This window comes from Artemia sp. Qi Xiang Cuo, unplaced genomic scaffold (genome assembly GCF_049724085.1).
Source record: "Artemia sp. Qi Xiang Cuo unplaced genomic scaffold, ASM4972408v1 HiC_scaffold_3064, whole genome shotgun sequence".
In the NCBI taxonomy this organism is placed as follows: Eukaryota; Metazoa; Arthropoda; class Branchiopoda; order Anostraca; family Artemiidae; genus Artemia; species Artemia sp. Qi Xiang Cuo.
Window position 1 is genome coordinate 37,130 of NW_028300459.1, and position 21,685 is coordinate 58,814.

At 34.4% G+C, this 21,685-nt stretch overlaps 1 protein-coding gene across 1 annotated transcript; it reads left to right on the forward strand.

Moving 5' to 3' along the window:
• Positions 1-4,186: 4,186 nt before the first annotated feature.
• On the forward strand, positions 4,187-4,621 carry LOC148938638 (protein CFDP2-like). The gene has a single exon (XM_089107648.1). The coding sequence runs from the start codon at positions 4,187-4,189 to the stop codon at positions 4,619-4,621; it is 435 nt and encodes a 144-aa protein (XP_088963774.1).
• The last annotated feature ends 17,064 nt before the right edge of the window (positions 4,622-21,685 follow it).

Consider the following 21,685-nt stretch of genomic DNA (forward strand, 5'->3'; position numbering starts at 1 on the left):
GATCATTCCAGGTGGAAGTGTAGCAAAAGAATGAAGATGCTCTCTAAATACTCTATTCTCAGCCAGCCAATATCAAGATAATTGGACCAAGCTGTGTGTGTGCTTAAATCTATTTTTTGGTTGGACGTTTAGGAGCACAATAGGAAAAAGCTCTCGAAAAGAAGACAAGCTTGTTATATCAAAGAACGAACTATAGCCAATAGTAATTAAAATATTTAAATAAGCAACTGTATACATGATACATGATGGTACAACAAACTCTTATCTTTAGACAAGTTAATATAAGAGCAATATCTTTTGAAAATTACAGTAAAGAACGAACTCTAGCCCATAATAAATGAAATATCCAATTAAAATGCGATTTGGACAAAGATTAAATCACCATATGCATGATTATGTAACACATTTATCTTCTGACAACATAATATTATGATCTGGAGACTAATTGATATAATACCAGTGTAACATCATCTTGCATACAAAGATGCAGTTTTTCGTCAAAGCAGGATTTGATTTTTAACATTATAAAAAGCACATAGGTATAGTTATCGTATATTTTACCGACGTATATTTTACGGTGTCTGACTTTTTGGGGTTTATCTTTTACTATTTCAACTAAGAAAAATCCGGGTTGCATCCGTAGCTTAGAATACGGGTCACAGTTTTAGCTTGCACCCTAGTAAGAGACGATCAAGTCCAATACTAAGAAATACAATAGCCCATTTCTTCTAAAATTAGTGTCAGATCAAAACAAGAAATAGACTATCAGAATCACCTTGTCCGAAAGCCCTATATAGAAAACTTACCTCCCATGGCTTGAATAGCAAGAAAAATCTTTTGACTTGAACAACAAGAAAATTTGCTTGAACAACGATATTCTGCATTGACGGTTTCTGTTTCCTCCTGCAGCTAGCAGGGCACTTTAACATCATAGAAAGCTGTTTAATGGCTCATTTGAAAGGAAATTATATAAAAACAAAGATGTAGTTATTTATAATTGGTTACTCTTTAAAAATCAATATATAGATATAGAATTTAGTAAATTAAACACCACGACACATTTTAATTATTACATAAATTACAATAAAGAAAAAACTTTAGCCCATAGTACCTGAAGTATTAAAATGAATCCGGTTTGCAGCGGTAGGTAGCAACCTAGAAAGAGACGATTACGTCCAATGTTAAGACATATAATAACGCATAACTCCTAAAAATAGAGACAGATCAAAACAAACAGTACACCATTAGAACCACCTTGTTCGAAACCCCTATGCAGAAAACTTTCTGTTGCATGGCTTGAACAGCAAGTGAAATATATTGGCTTGAAAATCAAGAAAAGTGGCAGCTACTACAGCATTCTGCCTAAACGGCATCCTTTTTGCTCTTTTTTTTCTTTTCCACTGATAGCTTGGCACTGGAAAATCGTAGAGGGCTGTTCAATGGTTGATTTTAAAGGAAATTGCTAGATCTAGTGCAATTTGTAATTAAAAAACTACTTTTTAAATAAAATCCATTTTTCACTAGAAACTTCATTTTTATGGCCAATCTTGATGAATGCCAGCTATCATAGCCACTAGTTACGTGCACGCATGCTTACCATTGTGCTGTCGTAGTTAAGATTACAGTACTTATATTATGACAAAGCAAAATGTAGTTCATTGGCTTGAAAAACAAGAAAAGTTGCTTGAACTACGAAATTCTGCACCGAGAGCATCTTTTTTTCTTTTTTTCTACTCAGATAGCTGGGCACTTGAAAATGCATGTTTTTGTGATAAAAAAAAATATTTAAAACCAAATCAATGTTTTACATAGAACTGCGTTTTCATACTAGGCACTAAATTTCACCAGAGTTTTTTTAGAACTATGGCGTAAATAGAAAAACTCACATTATGACGTTACCTGAGATTATAATTCTGACGTCATAATACAAGAAGAAATGACATCAACTTACAATAAAAATGAAATTAGTTTTTAGATTCTAGTAGTTACAAGCAGATATGCTTATATATATATATATTTTTATTACTGCTATGTAAACTGCAATTGCTCCTTCCATATTCATATACGAATTTTCAAAGAAATATGCCTCCGTATATTCACAGTGCTGTCTAATATTTTCCATTGCATCTAAAAAAACGTAAAGAACTCCATTAAACCAAAAATGAACAAAAATAGAATCAAATAATCTACCAAGCATACAAATACCACAAATCAATATCAATAAATAAATGAAATCCAAAACAAATAGAAATTAAAATAAGTCAAACTCAAAAAGATCAGAAATTAATCGGAGATGGGCTCTAAACCCTTCGCTTCCTAAAATCCAGATTATGCTTTGCACTTTACAGAAAAAAAAATGAAATAAATTTACTCAAAAAAATGTGCCTGGTATGTTTAATTTAAATATGCAGATATTTATTCCTTAAAATCTTAATTAATTTTGGTTTTCTTAAAGTTATAAGTGAAAGCGTTTAAAAGAATTTTTTTCAGTAAAGGACAAATTATATTCTTGATTTTAGGAAGCATAGGGTGTAGAACCCTACTCATATTAATTTCTGCTCGTTTAAAAAGGGCACTAGCCCTTCCATTTGAATGAGCCCCTTTTGAAGTTTTGAACTTTTTGATGAGTCCTTTTTGAAGTTTCTACGACAACACTTTCTACAAAAACCTGCCCCCAGGGTATTACTTACAACCCTTGCCCAGAGGGCTTTGAGGGGTGTGTCATCCTAAAAGACCTAATTTCCAGAACTTTTAAGTACGTTGAAAAAAAATGGCTATCTCAAAATTTTGATTTGTATGTGTTTGGGAAAATGGTGGGCATGAGAGGAGGATTAGTTGCCCTACAATTACTGTCGACTATTAAAAAGACCACTATCCATTTCAATTTCCAATGGAATGAGCGCTTTTTGAAGTTTCTACGACAACACTTTCTATAAGGACCTTATATGCCCCCAGGGCATAACTTACAACCCTTGTCCTGAGGACTGTTGGGGGGGTCATCATTAAAGACCTAGGAATAACTATAATTTTTGTTGGGTTGTGTTTGGGTAATGGGTGGGCGTGTGTGGGTTTTAGTTGCCCTATATTTACTTTCAAATAATAAAAACGGCACTAGCCCTTTCAATTTTCAATCTAATGAGTCATTTTTGAAGTTTTAATACAACATTTTCTATGAAAACCTCATATGCTCCTACGGCATAATTTACCACCCGTGCCCAGAGGCCTCTGAGGGGGTTGTCATCCTCAAATACATAATTTCCAGAACTTCCAACTACGTTTAAAAAAAATGGCTATCTCAAAATTGTGATCGGTATGTGTTGGGGAAAATGGCGGGCGTGAGAGGGGGGTTAGTTGCCCTCCAAGTACTCTCAACTATTAAAAAGGCTACTAGCCGTTTCAATTTCCAATGGAATGAGCCCCTTTTGAATTTTCTATGACAACACTTTCAATAAAAACCTTATATGCCCCCAGGGCATAACTTGCACCCCTTGTCCTGAGGACGGTTGGGGGGGGGGACGGGTCAGCAAGAAAAACCAAATTTTAAAAAAATTCACCTACGTTGAACAAACTGGCTATACAAATATTTGGATTGTATGTCTTTGTTGAAAAGGTGGGCGTGAGAGGGGGATCAGTTGCCCTTCAATCATTTTCAACTATTAAAAAGGGCACTAGTCCTTTGAATTGCTAACCAAATGCGCCATTTTTCAAGTTTCTACAACAAAGCTTTCAATAAAAACCTTTTATGCCCCCAGGGTATAACTTATAACCCTTGCCTGAGGGATTGGAGGTGAATGGAGCTCGTCCGGAATGATGCAGACCATGTCTGCTGACCACGGACCTCTGTATACGGGGTTTCTCCTAACTAAACGCTCCGATAAGGGTGGCCTCAACCTCATGAGGTGGATGGATCCCACCCCAGGATTCTCAGCATCCAGGTAAATCCTGGCTCTATTCAGAATCCAGGCCTAGGGTTGTTTGGTCTTGCAACCCTCCACCCGAGACCCATTGCAATGAACAGCTTAGCAACTGCCTCGGATGACCAACCTTCTTTTATCCCATCACGACCCTTGCTTGCCCCTGGACTGAGAAATGACCAGCGTTTGAATCTTCTTGGCCAAGGTGGTCTCCAAATTGCCACCTGGAATATATTGATATAAAATTTTCCGGAGCTAAGACGCTTCTGACGATGGAACTGAAGAGATTCCGCATCTCTATTGCTGCAATAACAGAAACCCACCTAGTCGGGAATGGAAATGACCCCAGAGGTGAGGGATACCACCTTGTCTGGTCTTGCCAGACAACCACCAGAAGAAATAGAGTCGGTCTAGCTCTTTATGACAAATACAAGAAGTGTCTGCTGTCAATCACTCCCGTCTCAGATAGAATCGCTAATGTTCGACTCAATCACGAGCAAGGAAAAATGACGGTCCTTGTTTGTTATGCCCCAACAAACGAAGCTGACATCGAAACAAAGGACACTTTCTACTCTGCCTTGACGAATGAATTATCTAAGATATCCCCGCACGATATTGTAATTCTCCTGGGTGATCTTAATGCAACTGTGAGCGACAACCAAACTTATGGTGACAAGTCATTGGACCAGTTACTCCGGATTCCCTAAATGACAATGGTCTAAAGCTTCTACAACTCTGCAGCAAGCATAATCTTGTGATTACGAATACCATGTTTGCAAGGAAGGACATTCAAAAATATACGTGGTACAGCAACGACGGCCATACCAAAAAAAATTATCGACTACATCATCGTGTCACAGAGATGGAGGTCTTCGATCAGTAACTGCAGGACGTATAGGGCAGGCGAGACTGGCAATACTGACCATCACCTCACCGTCACTAACATGCGACTAAGGCTCAAAGCCCATCGCTCAGAACCAAGACCAGTCAAGATCGATGTCTCTCGCCTCTGTGATCAGAAGATACGGTCGAAATATGCTATTGATGTCTCAAACCGCTTCGACGCACTCCTGCCATTTGAAAGTTGTGAAAACGCAAGGCTCTCGTTCAAAAATAATGTCTTGGAATCAGCGACAGCAAATGTTGGACGGAAAAAGCGTGCTAATAAACCGTGGATTCAGTCGGATACGCTTGACGTCATAGAGCAGAGACGCAAGGCGAGGTTACTCGGTGACATGCCAACCTATAGAAGCCTTAATGGTGTCTGCAAAAAACTGATACAGCGAGACAAGAAGCTGTTTGTGGAAAGAAGGCACGTGAGCTAGAGGGTGCAGCTAAAAAAGGTGACGTTGGCAGTCTCTTTAAGCATCTCCGTGATCTAGCCGGCGACATATCCCCCTCGGTTGCGTCTGTTGTCTCTGTGGATGGCAAGCCACTCAGTGACGAAGCTGCCCAGGTCAGTCGATTGAAAGACCACTTCTCGGGCCCCCTCAACGCCAAAGCCGTAGCTCAGACTGATCAGGAACTCATCAACCTAGCCACAGCACTCAGGAACTGCTGACAAGTGACACAGAAACTCCTTTCACGTCATCAGAAGTCTACACAGCAGTAAAACGCTTGTAAAACAACAAAGCGGCAGGCGTATGTGGAACATCTGCTGAGCTCCTGAAGTATGCCAGACCGGCGATGCTACTTTGGCTCCATAAGCTGTTTTCTCTGGTTCGGCGCACAGAATGGATCCCGAAGGACTGGCGAGCTGGTATAATCCTGCCCTTATGGAAGAGAAAGGGGAGCAAGAGCATCTGTTCGAACTACAGAGGCATAACGCTACTTTCAGTGCCTGGAAAGCTCTTTGCTATGACCCTCCTGGATAGATGCACGAGTATTCTCAAAAGCAAGAGGAGAGTCCAGCAGGCGGGGTTGATGCCTGGGAGATCCACTGTCGACCATATTTTTACCATGTACCAATTGATTGAGAAGACGAAGGAATTCAGGAGGAAAGCATATGTAGCCTTTGTGGACTTCAAGGCTGCGTTTGACTCGGTGGATCGCAACTCGTTCTGGCTGATACTTCGATCAACTGGTCTACCGGACAAATACTGCAAGTTGTTTGAAAAGCTTTACGAAGAGACCGTGGGTTGCGTCCAAGTCAACGGCAAACGGAGCAACGGAGCACGACATTCGGCATCAAAACCGGTGTACGACAAGGGTGTGCCGCCACCCCGAAACTGTTTAATTGCGTGACAGACCATGTCATGACACAAACAGCAAATCTCCTGCCCTTTGATCTGCAGTTTGGAGATCGCGTTCTGGCGGATGCTGACTTCGCAGGTGATCTTGGTCTCGTTGCTGAGACCATTTGACTGACGCTCTGGAAGTCCTGGAGGAAGAGGTAGTAAAAAGGGGCTGAAAATAAACTGGCTTAAGACGAAGATAAGGGAAATTGAGCCCCCAAGCCCAGTCTTTCCCCCTGAGAAGATAACTGTTTGTGGAGCTCCTGTTGAAGTTGTAAAGAACTTCACTTATCTTGGCTCCCTTCTGTCTAATGACGGCTCTATAGAGGAAGAGGTGTACAGCCGAGTTTCAATTTTACGCATGTTTTACCAGGATCACGAAAAGTATTAAAAATTACAGATTAAAATTCTCTTTGAAAGAGCGGATGCTGTTGAAAAGTCGGCTAGAAATGCTTTGGCAAAGCTTCATAGTAATATCCAAAAGAAATGTTGTCAGTTTAATGAAAAGCTTCCAAGGTATGGATTGGCAACTGTGGAGCAGTTTATAGATGCAATGGAAAATGTTCGACAACACAGTGAATATACGGAGGCGTACTTCTTTGAAAATTCGTATATTAATTTTGGAAGGAGCAATTGCAGTTTATATAGCAGCAATAAAAATATATATACAAGCATACCTATCAACAGCGAAGGAAAAGCAATGTTTTTCAATTATGGCGAAAACGAGCCTGTTAGGGTTATTAGTATATGTGTTTGTAAGACTAATCCGGGTTGCAGCGGTAGCTAGCAACCTAGTAAGAGACGATCACCTCCAATGTCAAGAAATATAAAACCCCCCAACTCCTAAAAACAGAGTCAGATCAAAACAAAAAGTACACCATTAGAACCGCCTTGTCCGAATCCTCTATAAAGGAAACTTACCGCCCTTTGGCTTGAATAACAAAGAAAATATATTGGCTTGAAAATCAAGAAAATTGACTTTCACCATGTTATTCTCCACAAACGGGATATTTTTTTCTTTCCGCTTTTTTTTCCTGCTCAGCTAGCTGGGCGCTGGAAAATCATAGAGGGCTGTATAATAGCTCATTTTAAAGGAAATTGCAACATCTAGTCACTTTTGTATTTAAAAATAAAATACTTTTTAAAGTAGAATCAATTTTGTCAAAAAAATTGCATTTTTGATGTATTTTCATACTGCAGTCTTTTCAAAGATATTTGAATTTTGAAGCAATAAAACAGTCCATGTAATGAATTACAGTAAAGAACGAACTTCAGCCCATAGTAACTAAAGTAAGATTATAAATTTAAGACTAAAACAAGTACTTTGTTTGCTTTGGTATGAAATACTAGCAGCGTTGGGATTTGAACGCACACTTCGAAAGATACGGGTGGCTAAAACCAACGCCTTAGACCTCTCGGCCAAGATGCCTCAGATAACTATGTGTATATCACGTATAGTGACAAAAATGATTACCCAGTATCAAATCATACAGTTCGTAGGAATACGGGTTTATATTAAAAGGCGATCATTAGGAGAACAAACAATTGAATACATTGGACTTAGTTCACTGCCTGATTTTTTGAAAATTGTCGCTTACTACTCCAAAGAAGAAAAAGCCGTAGGCTTTTTCCTGTTTTTACATTAAAAGACGATCACTGAAATAACAAACCATTCCATACATTGGACTTAGTTAGCTACTTGATTGTTTGAGTTTCGTCTCTTACTATTTAAAAGAAGAAAAAGCAATAGGCTTTTTCCTGTTTGTATTTATAGTTGAAAAACGAACTCAAGTCCAAAGAAACTGAACACTGTGGTTCAGTCATATTATCTTCATTATTTTAGCTAGAATATAAATAAACAAGTTTCTTTTTTAAATTTTAAATTGAAAAGATAGTGCTTTTAATTCAACAAATTAAAAGTTCTCTCCGACGGGGAATCGAACCCCCTTCTCCCAGGTAACAAGTGGGCATACTGACCATTAGACTATCTGAGACTTGTAAAATAAAAGTTACATATAAGATATGATAATAATTTTTTAATCCGGGTTACATAAAGGCTCGATCATCGAATTTTTACATTAAAGAACGATCCGGGTTGCAGCGGTAGCTAGCAACCTAGTAAGAGACGATCACCTCCAATGTCAAGAAATATAAAACCCCCCAACTCCTAAAAAAAGAGTCAGATCAAAACAAAAAGTACACCATTAGAACCGCCTTGTCCGAATCCTCTATAAAGGAAACTTACCTCCCTTTGGCTTGAATAACAAAGAAAATATATTGGCTTGAAAATCAAGAAAATTGACTTTTACCACGTTATTCTCCACAAACGGGATATTTTTTTCTTTCCGCTTTTTCTTTCTGCTCAGCTAGCTGGGCACTGGAAAATCATAGAGAGCTGTATAATAGCTCATTTTAAAGGAAATTGCAACATCTAGTCACTTTTGTATTTAAAAATAAAATACTTTTTAAAGTAGAATCAATTTTGTCAAAAAAATTGCATTATTGATGTAATTTCATACTTCAGTCTTTTCAAAGATATTTGAATTTTGAAGCAATAAAACAGTCCATGGTAATGAACTCTATAGTAATAATAGCTACTTTTCTCAATAGTAACCGAAACTCCTGGAACCAAAATTTTCTTTTTTGGCTTAATCGCTAAAATTATTATGTAAACTGCAAAAATATTTATGATGCCTAATCAGTAATAGTAATTTTTTAATTTAAACAACAAAAATACATGAAAATTCTAAAATTAGTTTTGCTTTTTGTCTCCTGGAAGAAATTTTTTTTTCATCTCAGTTCAAATTTATTATTGTATCCTGTAACCCGTAAAGTACATATCTCCATATTATTGTCTCATAATTGCAATTATTTTAGTTTTCAGTCCAGAATCACTAAACTTATTATTTAAACTGCAAAAATATTTATGGTGTCTAACCAATAATACTAATTTTGTAATTCAAACAAGATAAATACCTGAAAATTTTAAAATTAGTTTTGTTTTATGCTAGGTTTTAGATACTCGACACGTGATTTTTTTTGATTAATAATTTTAAATATTTAAAAAATATTTTCTCACTCTATTTTAAAAAAATAAATAATAAAAAAAAAAAATATAAAAATATAAAAATAAAAATTTATACTAATAGAAAACTTTACTACACAAAAAATAAAGCTAACATCCTGAAATATAAGAAAAGTTTATTTAAAAGAGATAAAAATGCCACCAAACGCAATAAAGCTCGAGCACGCGTAAGGATTGCTACTAAGATGTCTTGTGATCCAGGATTTAAGAAAATGAAATATGACAGAGCAAAACAGAGGTATCTTACGGATCAGGGGTATCGAGAAGGGAAAATTGAGACAGCGAAACAAAAGAGCAAGGAACGGTATGATAACGATATAGATTACCGAAACAAACATAAGAAAAAGTTGCTACCAGAATAATGGGTAGATACTGGGGTGACAAAAGCTATAATGAAAAATTAAATTCTCTGCGAGGTTGTACCGAAGAACGCATAAGGACAAAGGGAAAAATTACATTCAGAAATACAAGAAGATGGCGAAAATGCAGGCTGATCTTTGTAAATTGAGAAACATTTTACGCATGTTACAATAAAGAACGACACCTTGCCCATTAAAAATGAAACATAAATAGGGATTATGTAATTTCCATCAGTATCATGGCTGTAGAGACGGCTGATACCTAGTAAAGAACAAACCATTACAGCAAAGAACATTTCAGGTTAAAGATTGATCAATGATGCCATAATCATAGTTTGTAGCCAGGTCGTATCTTACTATTCCAATCAAGAAAAAGCCATAGGCTTTTTCCTGTTTGTAATTTCACATCATCCTGGTTGTAGAGGTACCTAGCAACCCTATTAAGAGACGATCACGTCCAATGTTAAGATATATAAAAACCCATAACTCCTAAAAAAAAGTCAGATCAAAACAAAAAGTACACCATTAGAACCACCATATCTGAGAACCCTGTCTGAGACCCCTGAAACTTTCTGTCATATGGTTTGAACAGCAAGGGAAATATATTGGCTTGAAAATCAAGAAAATTGTTTTTAACCACGTTATTCTCCACGAACAGCATCTTTTTTTCTTTCTTCTTATTTTCCACATTACAGTAAAGAACGATCTGTCTCCCATAGTAACTGATACGTAACATTAAAAGACGATCATTGGAATAAAAAGCTATTGCATGCATTGGACTTTGTTAGCTACTTGATCGTTTGAGGTTTGTCTCTTACTATTTCAAAGAAGAAAAAGCCGTAGGATTTTTCCTGTTTGTAATATTTTACAGCCCATAATTCGTAAAAATAGAATCAGATCGAAACACAATCCGGGTTGCAGCGGTAGCTAGCATCCGGGTTGCAGCGGTAGCTAGCAACGTAGTAAGAGACGCTCACATCCAATGTTAAGAAATATAAAAACCCATAGTTCCTAACAAAGGAGTCAGATCAAAACAAAAAGTACACCATTAGAACCGCCTTGTCTGAAACCCGTGTATAGTAAACTTTCTGTCCCCTGGCTTGAACAGCAAGGGAAATATATTGGCTTGAAAATCAAGAAAAGTGGCAACTACAACATTCTGCCTAAACGAGATATTTTTTTTTCTTTCTTTTCCACAGATAGCTTGGCACTGGAACATCGTAGACAGTTTTTCAATAGCTCTTCCTAAAGGAAATTAATTGGGTTAAAAATTCAAAGTAACTAAAATAAATTATTTCTAAAAGAGAATAAATTTTTCCACCAAAAACTGCATTTTTGATGTCCTTTGACACTGCAGTCTTTCATCCGTTACATTAAAAGACGATCACTGAAATAACAAACCATTCCATACATTGGACTTAGTTAGCTACTTGATTGTTTGAGTTTCGTCTCTTACTATTTAAAAGAAGAAAAAGCCGTAGAATTTTTCCTGTTTGTATTTATAGTTAAAAAACGAACTCAGGTCCAAAGAAACTGAACCCTGTGGTTCATTCATATTATCTTCATTTTATAATAAAGAACGACCTCTTGTCTATACTAATACGGGTTGCTGTGGTTATTGGATTGCAGCTGCAGCTAGCAACCTAGTAAGAGACGATCCGGGTTGCAGCGGTAGCTAGCAACCTAGTAAGAGACGATCACGTCCAATGTTAAGAAATATAAAAACCCATAGCTCCTTAAAAAGTAGTCAGATCAAAACAAAAAGTACACCATTAGAACCGCCTTATCCGAAACCCATGTATAGTAAACTTTCTGTCCATTGGCTTGCATAATAACTTTAGCGATTGTAAACTGAAAAATAAAATATATAAAAAATGGAATTTTTTTGTCTGAAAATACATAGTCAATCCCACATCGGGTAGTTAGAACCTAACCAAAAATAAAACTAATTTTAACATTTTAAGGTATTTTTCTAGCTTGTATTGAAATATTCAAACTATTGCTCGGATAGCATGGATATTTTTGCAGTTTACACAAGCTGCAAAGAACGCAAAGGCTGATCTTTGTAAATTGAGAAAAATTTTACGAATGTTTTACCGGGAATACGAAAAATATTCAAAATTGAAGATTAAAATTATCTCTGAAAGAATAGATTTTGTTGAAAAGTCAGCTAGAGATGCTTTCGCAACTTCATAGTAATATCCAAAAGAAATGTTGCATGTTTACCTAACAAAAAGTAAAACTAATTTTTAAATTTTCAGGTATTTTGTTAGTTTGAATGAAAAGATTAAAATTATTGCTCAGATATCATAAATTTTTTTGGAGTTTACATAATAACTTTAGCGATTCTAAACTGAAAAATAAAGTATATATTAAAAAATGGATTTTTTTGGTCTGAAACTACATAGTCAATCCCACATCGGATAGTTAGAACCTCACCAAAAATAAAACTAATTTTAACATTTTAAGGTATTTTTCTAGCTTGAATTGAAATATTCGAACTATTGCTCGGATACCATGGATATTTTTGCAGTTTACACCGACTGCGTCATCGAAATATTTAGAGTCTTTGTTTTGTATTTCCGTTTCACTGTCTAATCAAAGGACCTATCCCTATTTGGAATTCTTATTTATTTCGTCATAGAAAAGGCAGTGTGGTCATGGAGAAAATAGTATTTTATTTTTCAGTTTAGAATTGCTAAAGTTATTATGTAAACTGCAAAAATATTTATGATGTCTGAGCAATAATATTAATCTTTTCATTCAAACTAACAAAATACCTGAAAATATAAAAATTAGTTTTATTTTTTGTTAGATTGAGTGTACTTGATACAAGTTTTAAGAAGTGTTAATTAAAAAATTTTACGAAAATGTATAAAATGAAAATGTACATAATATTATTAATTATACATTATATTAATTATGGTGAATCCTTTAAATTTTACTTTATCTGAGAATATAGAGTTATAATCAGGATTCACTTGTTACTGTAGAGCGACTCGAACTTCTATCTTCGTTGTCAGGAAGAGAGCTCACTAGCCAATGCGCTACAGCAACTGATAGCAAACAAGTAATTATAGGGTTGTTGATGCGTCTAGAAATTCCTCACGCAGTCACATCGGCAGGTTTTCTAAATTTAGTACAAAAAATCTCAATTCTTTGTTGGGGATGAAATGTGCATAGAAGTATATTGTTCAACTTCTCAGGCGAACCATAATCCATATTAACCAAAAGTTTAAATACGCGCTTTGAAAAAACTTCTTGCATCAATGAATACCAGTAGCTTAAATTGGGGGAGGGGAAATTTGTATAGTAATCCGGGTTGCAGCTGTAGCTAGCAACCTAGTAAGAGCCGATCACGTCCAATGTTAAGAATACGGGTTGCAGCTGTAGCTAGCAACCAAATAAGAGACGATCACTTCCAATGTTAAGAAATATAATTTTTCCGGGTTGCAGTGGTAGCTAGCAATATCCGGGTTGCAGCGGTAGCTAGCAACCTAGTAAGAGACGATCACCTCCAATGTTAAGAAATATAAAACCCCCTAACTCCTAAAAAAAGAGTCAGATCAAAACAAAAAGTACACCATTAGAACCGCCTTGTCCGAATCCTCTATAAAGGAAACTTACCGCCCTTTGGCTTGAATAACAAAGAAAATATATTGGCTTGAATATCAACAAAATTGACTTTTACCACGTTATTCTCCACAAACGGGATATTTTTTTCTTTCTGCTTTTTTTTCCTGCTCAGCTAGCTGGGCACTGGAAAATCATAGAGAGCTGTATAAAAGCTCATTTTAAAGGAAATTGCAACATCTAGTCACTTTTTTATTTAAAAATAAAATACTTTTTAAAGTAGAATCAATTTTGTCAAAAAAATTGCATTTTTGATGTATTTTCATACTGCAGTCTTTTCAAAGATATTTGAATTTTGAAGCAATAAAACAGTCCATGGTAATGAACTCTATAGTAATAATAGCTACTTGTCTCAATAGTAACCGAAACTCCTGGAACCAAGATTTTCTTTTTTGGCTTAATCGCTAAAATTATTATGTAAACTGCAAAAATATTTATGATGCCTAATCAGTAATAGTAATTTTTTAATTTAAACAACAAAAATACATGAAAATCCTAAAATTAGTTTTGCTTTTTGTCTCCTGGAAGAAAATTTTTTTTCATCTCAGTTCAAATTTATTATTGTATCTTGGAACCAAACTTTTTTTGGTTTGTAACCCGTAAAGTACATATCTCCATATTATTGTCTCATAATTGCAATTATTTTATTTTTCAGTCCAGAACCGCTAAACTTATTATGTAAACTGCAAAAATATTTATGGTGTCTAACCAATAATACTAATTTTGTAATTCAAACAAGATAAATACCTGAAAATTTTAAAATTAGTTTTGTTTTATGCTAGGTTTTAGATACTCGACACGGGATTTTGTGTGCTTAATAATTTTAAATCTTGAAAAAATATGGTCTCACGCGAGTGGAAAAAAATAAAGAATAACCAAAAACAATATAAAAAAATAGCAATCCAAATTTATACTAATAAAAAAATTTAATAAAAAAAAAAAAAAGCTAACATCCTGAAATATCAGAAAAGTTTATTTAAAAGAGATAAAAATGCCACCAAACGCAACAAAGCGCGAGCACGCGTAAGGATTGCTACTAAGATGTCTTGTGATCCAGGTTTTAAGAAAATGAAATATGACAGAGCAAAACAGAGGTATCTTACGGATCAGGGGTATCGAGAAGGGAAAATTGAGACAGCCAAACAAAAGAGCAAGGAACGGTATGATAACGATATAGATTACCGAAACAAACATAAGAAAAAAGTTGCTACCAGAATAATGGATAGATACTGGGGTGACAAAAGCTATAATGAAAAAATTGAATTCTCTGCGAGTTTGTACCGAAGAACGCATAAGGACAAAGGGAAAAATTACATTCAGAAATACAAGAAGATGGCAAAAATGCAGGCTGATCTTTGTAAATTGAGAAACATTTTACGCATGTTTTATCGGGATCACGAAAAGTATTCAAAATTACAGATTAAAATTCTCTTTGAAAGAGCGGATGCTGTTGAAAAGTCGGCTAGAAATGCTTTGGCAAAGCTTCATAGCAATATCCAAAAGAAATGTTGTCAGCTTAACGAAAAGCTTCCAAGGTATGGATTGGCAACTGCGGAACAGTTTATAGATGCAATGGAAAATGTTCGACAACACAGTGAATATACGGAGGCGTACTTCTTAGAATCCGGGTTGCAGCGGTAGCTAGCAACCTAGTAAGAGACGATCACCTCCAATGTTAAGAAATATAAAACCCCCCAACTCCTAAAAAAAGAGTCATATCAAAACAAAAAGTACACCATTAGAACCGCCTTGTCCGAAACCTCTATAAAGGAAACTTACCGCCCTTTGACTTGAATAACAAACAAAATGTATTGGCTTGAAAATCAAGAAAATTGACTTTTACCACGTTATTCTCCACAAACGGGATATTTTTTCTTTCTGCTTTTTTTTTCTGCTCAGCTAGCTGGGCACTGGAAAATCATAGAGAGCTGTATAATAGCTCATTTTATCGGAAATTGCAACATCTAGTCACTTTTGTAATTAAAAATTAAATACTTTTTAAAGTAGAATCAATTTTGTCAAAAAAAATGCATTTTTGATTTATTTTCATACTGCAGTCTTTTCAAAGATATTTTTATAATAAAGAACGACCTCTTGCCTATACTAAATTTTATGCGCTACTTAATTATAGCATAGGCTAGTAATTCCACAGATAGCTTGGCATTGGAACATCGTATCCGGGTTGCAGCGGTAGCTAGCAACCTAGTAAGAGACGATCACCTCCAATGTCAAGAAATATAAAACCCCCCAACTCCTAAAAAAAGAGTCAGATCAAAACAAAAAGTACACCATTAGAACCGCCTTGTCCGAAACCTCTATAAAGGAAACTTACTGCCCTTTGGCTTGAATAACAAAGAAAATATATTGGCTTGAAAATCAAGAAAATTGACTTTTACCACGTTATTCTCCACAAACGAGATATTTTTTTCTTTCCACTTTTTTTTTCTGCTCAGCTAGCTGGGCACTGGAAAATCATAGAGAGCTGTATAATAGCTCATTTTAAAGGAAATTGCAACATCTAGTCACTTTTGTATTTACAAATAAAATACTTTTTAAAGTAGAATCAATTTTGTCAAAAAAATTGCATTTTTGATGTATTTTCATACTGCAGTCTTTTCAAAGATATTTGAATTTTGAAGCAATAAAACAGTCCATGTAATGAACTCTATAGTAATAATAGCTACTTGTCTCAATAGTTATAATAAAGAACGACCTCTTGCCTATACTAACTTGCATAGGCAATTTTACTATAGTTAAGATTACAGTATTTATATTATTACAATGCAAAAGGTATGATCCGGGTTGCAGCGGTAGCTAGCAACCTAGTAAGAGACGATCACGTCCAATGTTAAGAAATATAAAAACCCATAGTTCCTAACAAAGGAGTCAGATCAAAACAAAAAGTACACCATTAGAACCGCCTTGTCCGAAACCCCTGTATAGGAAACTTTCTGTCCCTTGGCTTGAACAGCAAGGGAAATATATTGGCTTGAAAATCAAGAAAATTGACTTTAACCACGTTATTCTCCCCAAACGGGATATTTTTTTCTTTTTTCTTTTTTTTTTCTTTTCCACAGATAGCTTGGTACTGGAACATCGTAGAGGGTTGCTCAATAGCTCATTTTAAAGGAAATTAATTTTGTTAAAAATCTATAGTAACTATTTAATAAAGATCGAACTCTTCCCTATACTAACTTGCATAGGCAACTTCACTATAGTTAAGATTACAGTATTTATATTATACATCATTATAAATTATAAAAGGTTCAAATGTTCGAAGATTATAGAGTTAAAAATTTTCCCTCACCGGGAATCGAACCCGGGCCTGTTAAGGGAAAGTTAACTATCCTAGCCACTAGACCATATGGGGCCTTAAAGAAGTATCCGGGTTGCATCTTTATCTATCAAACTAGTAAGAGAAGATCACATACAATTTTAATAAATATAAAACCCCCCAACTACTAAAAAAAGAGTCAGATTAAAACAAAAAGTACACCATTAGAACCGCCTTGTCCGAATCCTCTATAAAGGAAACTTACCGCCCTTTGGCTTGAATAACAAAGAAAATATGTTGGCTTGAAAATCAAGAAAATTGACTTTTACCACGTTATTCTCCACAAACGAGATATTTTTTTCTTTCCGCTTTTTTTTTCTGCTCAGCTAGCTGGGCACTGGAAAATCATAGAGAGCTGTATAATAGCTCATTTTAAAGGAAATTGCAACATCTAGTCACTTTTGTATTTAAAAATAAAATACTTTTTAAAGTAGAATCAATTTTGTCAAAAAAATTGCATTTTTGATGTATTTTCATACTGCAGTCTTTTCAAAGATATTTGAATTTTGAAGCAATAAAACAGTCCATGTAATGAACTCTATAGTAATAATAGCTACTTGTCTCAATAGTAACCGAAACTCCTGGAACCAAAATTTTCTTTTTGGCTTAATCGCTAAAATTATTCTGTAAACTGCAAAAATATTTATGATACCTAATCAGTAATAGTAATTTTTTAATTTAAACAACAAAAATACATGAAAATTCTAAAATTAGTTTTGCTTTTTGTCTCCTGGAAGAAATTTTTTTTTCATCTCAGTTCAAATTTATTATTGTATCCTGGAACCAAGCTTTTTTTGGTTTGTAACCCGTAAAGTACATATCTCCATATTATTGTCTCATAATTGCAATTATTTTAGTTTTCAGTCCAGAATCACTAAACTTATTATGTAAACTGCAAAAATATTTATGGTGTCTAACCAATAATACTAATTTTGTAATTCAAACAAGATAAATACCTGAAAATTTTAAAATTAGTTTTGTTTTATGCTAGGTTTTAGATACTCGACACGGGATTTTGTGTGCTTAATAATTTTAAACCTTGAAAAAATATGATCTCACGCGAGTGGAAAAAAAGAAAGAATAACCAAAAACAATATCAAAATAGAACAATCCAAATTTCTACTAATAGAAAACTTTACTACACAAAAAATAAAGCTAACATCCTGAAATATCAGAAAAGTTGATTTAAAAGAGATAAAAATGCCACCAAACGCAATAAAGCTCGAGCACGCGTAAGGATTGCTACTAAGATGTCTTGTGATCCAGGATTTAAGAAAATGAAATATGACAGAGCAAAACAGAGGTATCTTACGGATCAGGGGTATCGAGAAGGGAAAATTGAGACAGCGAAACAAAAGAGCAAGGAAAGGTATGATAACGATATAGATTACCGAAACAAACATAAGAAAAAAGTTTTAAGATAAAGAACGACACCTAGCCCATGTTAACTGAAACATAAATAGGGATTATGTAACTTACATCAGTATCATGGCTGTAGAGATTGCTGAACCCTAGTAAAGACCATTACATAAAAGATCGATGTGAGTCAAAAGGATCTAATTTAGTTTATCCAGGTTCCAGTGGTAGCTAGCAACATCCGGGTTGCAGCGGTAGCTAGCAACCTAGTAAGAGACGATCACGTCCAATGTTAAGAAATATAAAAACCCTTAGTTCCTAACAAAGGAGTCAGATCAAAACAAAAAGTACACCATTAGAACTGCCTTGTCCGAAACCCCTGAATAGGAAACTTTCTGTCCCTTGGCTTGAACAGCAAGGGAAATATATTGGCTTGAAAATCAAGAAAATTGACTTTAACCACTGTTATTCTCCACAAACGGGATATTTTTTCTTTTTTTCTTTTTTTTTTACATTAAAAGACGATCACTGAAATAGCAAACCATTCCATACATTGGATTTCGCTACTTGATTGTTTGAGTTTCGTCTCTTACTATTTAAAGGAAGAAAAAGCCGTAGGCTTTTTCCTGTTTGTATTTACAGTTAAAAAACGAATTCAAGCCCAAAGAAACTGAACCCTGTGGTTCATTCATATTATCTCCATTAATTTAGCTAGGATGTAAATAAACAAGTTTCTTCTTTAAATTTTAAATTTAAAGGATCCGGGTTGCAGCGGTAGCTAGCAACCTAGTAAGAGACGATCAGGTCCATGTAAAGAAATATAAAAACCCCTAACTCCTAAAACAGAGGCAGATCAAAATAAAAAGTACACAATGAGAACCGCCTTGTCCGAAAACCCTATAAAGGAAACTTACCGCCCTACGGCTTGAATAACAAAGAAAATATATTGGCTTGATAATCAAGAAAATTGACTTTAACCACGTTATTCTCCACAAACGGGATATTTTTTTCTTCCGTTCTTTTCCACAGATAGCTTGGCACTGAAACATCGTAGAGAGTTGTTCAATGGCTCATTTTAAATCCGGGTTGCAGCGGTAGCTAGCAACCTAGTAAGAGACGATCACCTCCAATGTCAAGAAATATAAAACCCCCCAACTCCTAAAAAAAGAGTCAGATCAAAACAAAAAGTACACCATTAGAACCGCCTTGTCCGAATCCTCTATAAAGGAAACTTACCGCCCTTTGGCTTGAATAACAAAGAAAATATATTGGCTTGAAAATCAAGAAAATTGACTTTTATCACGTTATTCTCCACAAACGAGATATTTTTTTCTTTCCGCTTTTTTTTTCTGCTCAGCTAGCTGGGCACTGGAAAATCATAGAGAGCTGTATAATAGCTCATTTTAAAGGAAATTGCAACATCTAGTCACTTTTGTATTTAAAAATAAAATACTTTTTAAAGTAGAATCAATTTTGTCAAAAAAATTGCATTTTTGATGTATTTTCATACTGCAGTCTTTTCAAAGATATTTGAATTTTGAAGCAATAAAACAGTCCATGTAATGAACTCTATAGTAATAATAGCTACTTGTCTCAATAGTAACCGAAACTCCTGGAACCAAAATTTTCTTTTTTGGCTTAATCGCTAAAATTATTATGTAAACTGCAAAAATATTTATGATACCTAATCAGTAATAGTAATTTTTTAATTTAAACAACAAAAATACATGAAAATTCTAAAATTAGTTTTGCTTTTTGTCTCCTGTAAGAAATTTTTTTTTCATCTCAGTTCAAATTTATTATTGTATCCGGGTTGTAGCGGTAGCTAGCAACCTAGTAAGAGACGATCACCTCCAATGTTAAGAAATATAAAACCCCCCAACTCCTAAAAAAAGAGTCAGATCAAAACAAAAAGTACACCATTACAACCGCCTTGTCCGAATCCTCTATAAAGGAAACTTACCGCCCTTTGGCTTGAATAACAAAGAAAATATATTAGCTTGAAAATCAAGAAAATAGACTTTTACCACGTTATTCTCCACAAACGGGATATTTTTTTCTTTCCACTTTTTTTTCTGCTCAGCTAGCTGGGCACTGGAAAATCATAGAGATTTGTATAATAGTTCATTTTAAAGGCAATTGCAACATCTAGTCACTTTTGTAATTAAAAATAAAATACTTTTTAAAGTAGAATCAATTTTGTAAAAAAAATTGCATTTTTGATGTATTTTCATACTGCAGTCTTTTCAAAGATATTTGAATTTTGAAGCAATAAAACAGTTCATGGTAATGAACTCTATAGTAATAATAGCTACTTGTCTCAATAGTAACCGAGTTTCCTGGAACCAAAATTTTCTTTTTTGGCTTAATCGCTAAAATTATTATGTAAACTGCAAAAATATTTATGATGCCTAATCCGTAATAGTAATTTTTTAATTTAAACAACAAAAATACATGAAAATTCTAAAATTAGTTTTGCTTTTTACAATAAAGAACGACACCTTGCCCATGTTAACTGAAACATAAATAGGGATTATATAATTTCCAATAGTATCATGGCTGTAGAGATGGCTGAAACCTAGTTACAATAAAAAATGATCATTGGAATAACAAAAAATTGCATACCTTTGGAATTAGCTAGCTACTTGATTATTTGAGACTCGTCTCTTACTATTTAAAAGAAGAAAAAGCTGTAGGCTTTTTCCTGTGTGCAATCAGTTTATTATCATAGGCAGCGCGCTAGCACTGCCTGAGTAAAGAACGATGTGGGCACAATGTGTTTTTTTCCGGGTTGCAGCGGTAGCTAGCAACCTAGTAAGAGACGATCACCTCCAATGTCAAGAAATATAAAACCCCCCAACTCCTAAAAAAGAGTCAGATCAAAACAAAAAGTACACCATTAGAACCGCCTTGTCCGAATCCTCTATAAAGGAAACTTACCGCCCTTTGGCTTGAATAACAAAGAAAATATATTGGCTTGAAAATCAAGAAAATTGACTTTTACCACGTTATTCTCCACAAACGGGATATTTTTTTCTTTCCGCTTTTTTTTTATGCTCAGATAGCTGGGCAATGGAAAATAATATAGAGCTGTATAATATATCATTTAAATTGAAATTGCAAAATCTATTAAAATCTTTATTTAAAAATAAAATAATTTTTAAATTATAAAAAATATTTTAAAAAAAATTTAATTTTTTATTTATTTTAATTCTGAAGTCTTTTAAAAGATATTTTAATTTTTAATCAATAAAAAAGTCCATGTAATTAACTCTATAGTAATAATAGCTACTTGTGTCAATAGTAACCGAAACTCCTGGAACCAAAATTTTCCTTTTTTGGCTTAATCGCTAAAATTATTATGTAAACTGCAAAAATATTTATGATACCTAATCAGTAATAGTAATTTTTTAATTTAAACAACAAAAATACATGAAAATTCTAAAATTAGTTTTGCTTTTTGTCTCCTGGAAGAAATTTTTTTTTCATCTCAGTTCAAATTTATTATTGTATCCTGGAACCAAGCTTTTTTTGGTTTGTAACCCGTAAAGTACATATCTCCATATTATTGTCTCATAATTGCAATTATTTTAGTTTTCAGTCCAGAATCACTAAACTTATTATGTAAACTGCAAAAATATTTATGGTGTCTAACCAATAATACTAATTTTGTAATTCAAACAAGATAAATACCTGAAAATTTTAAAATTAGTTTTGTTTTATGCTAGGTTTTAGATACTCGACACGGGATTTTGTGTGCTTAATAATTT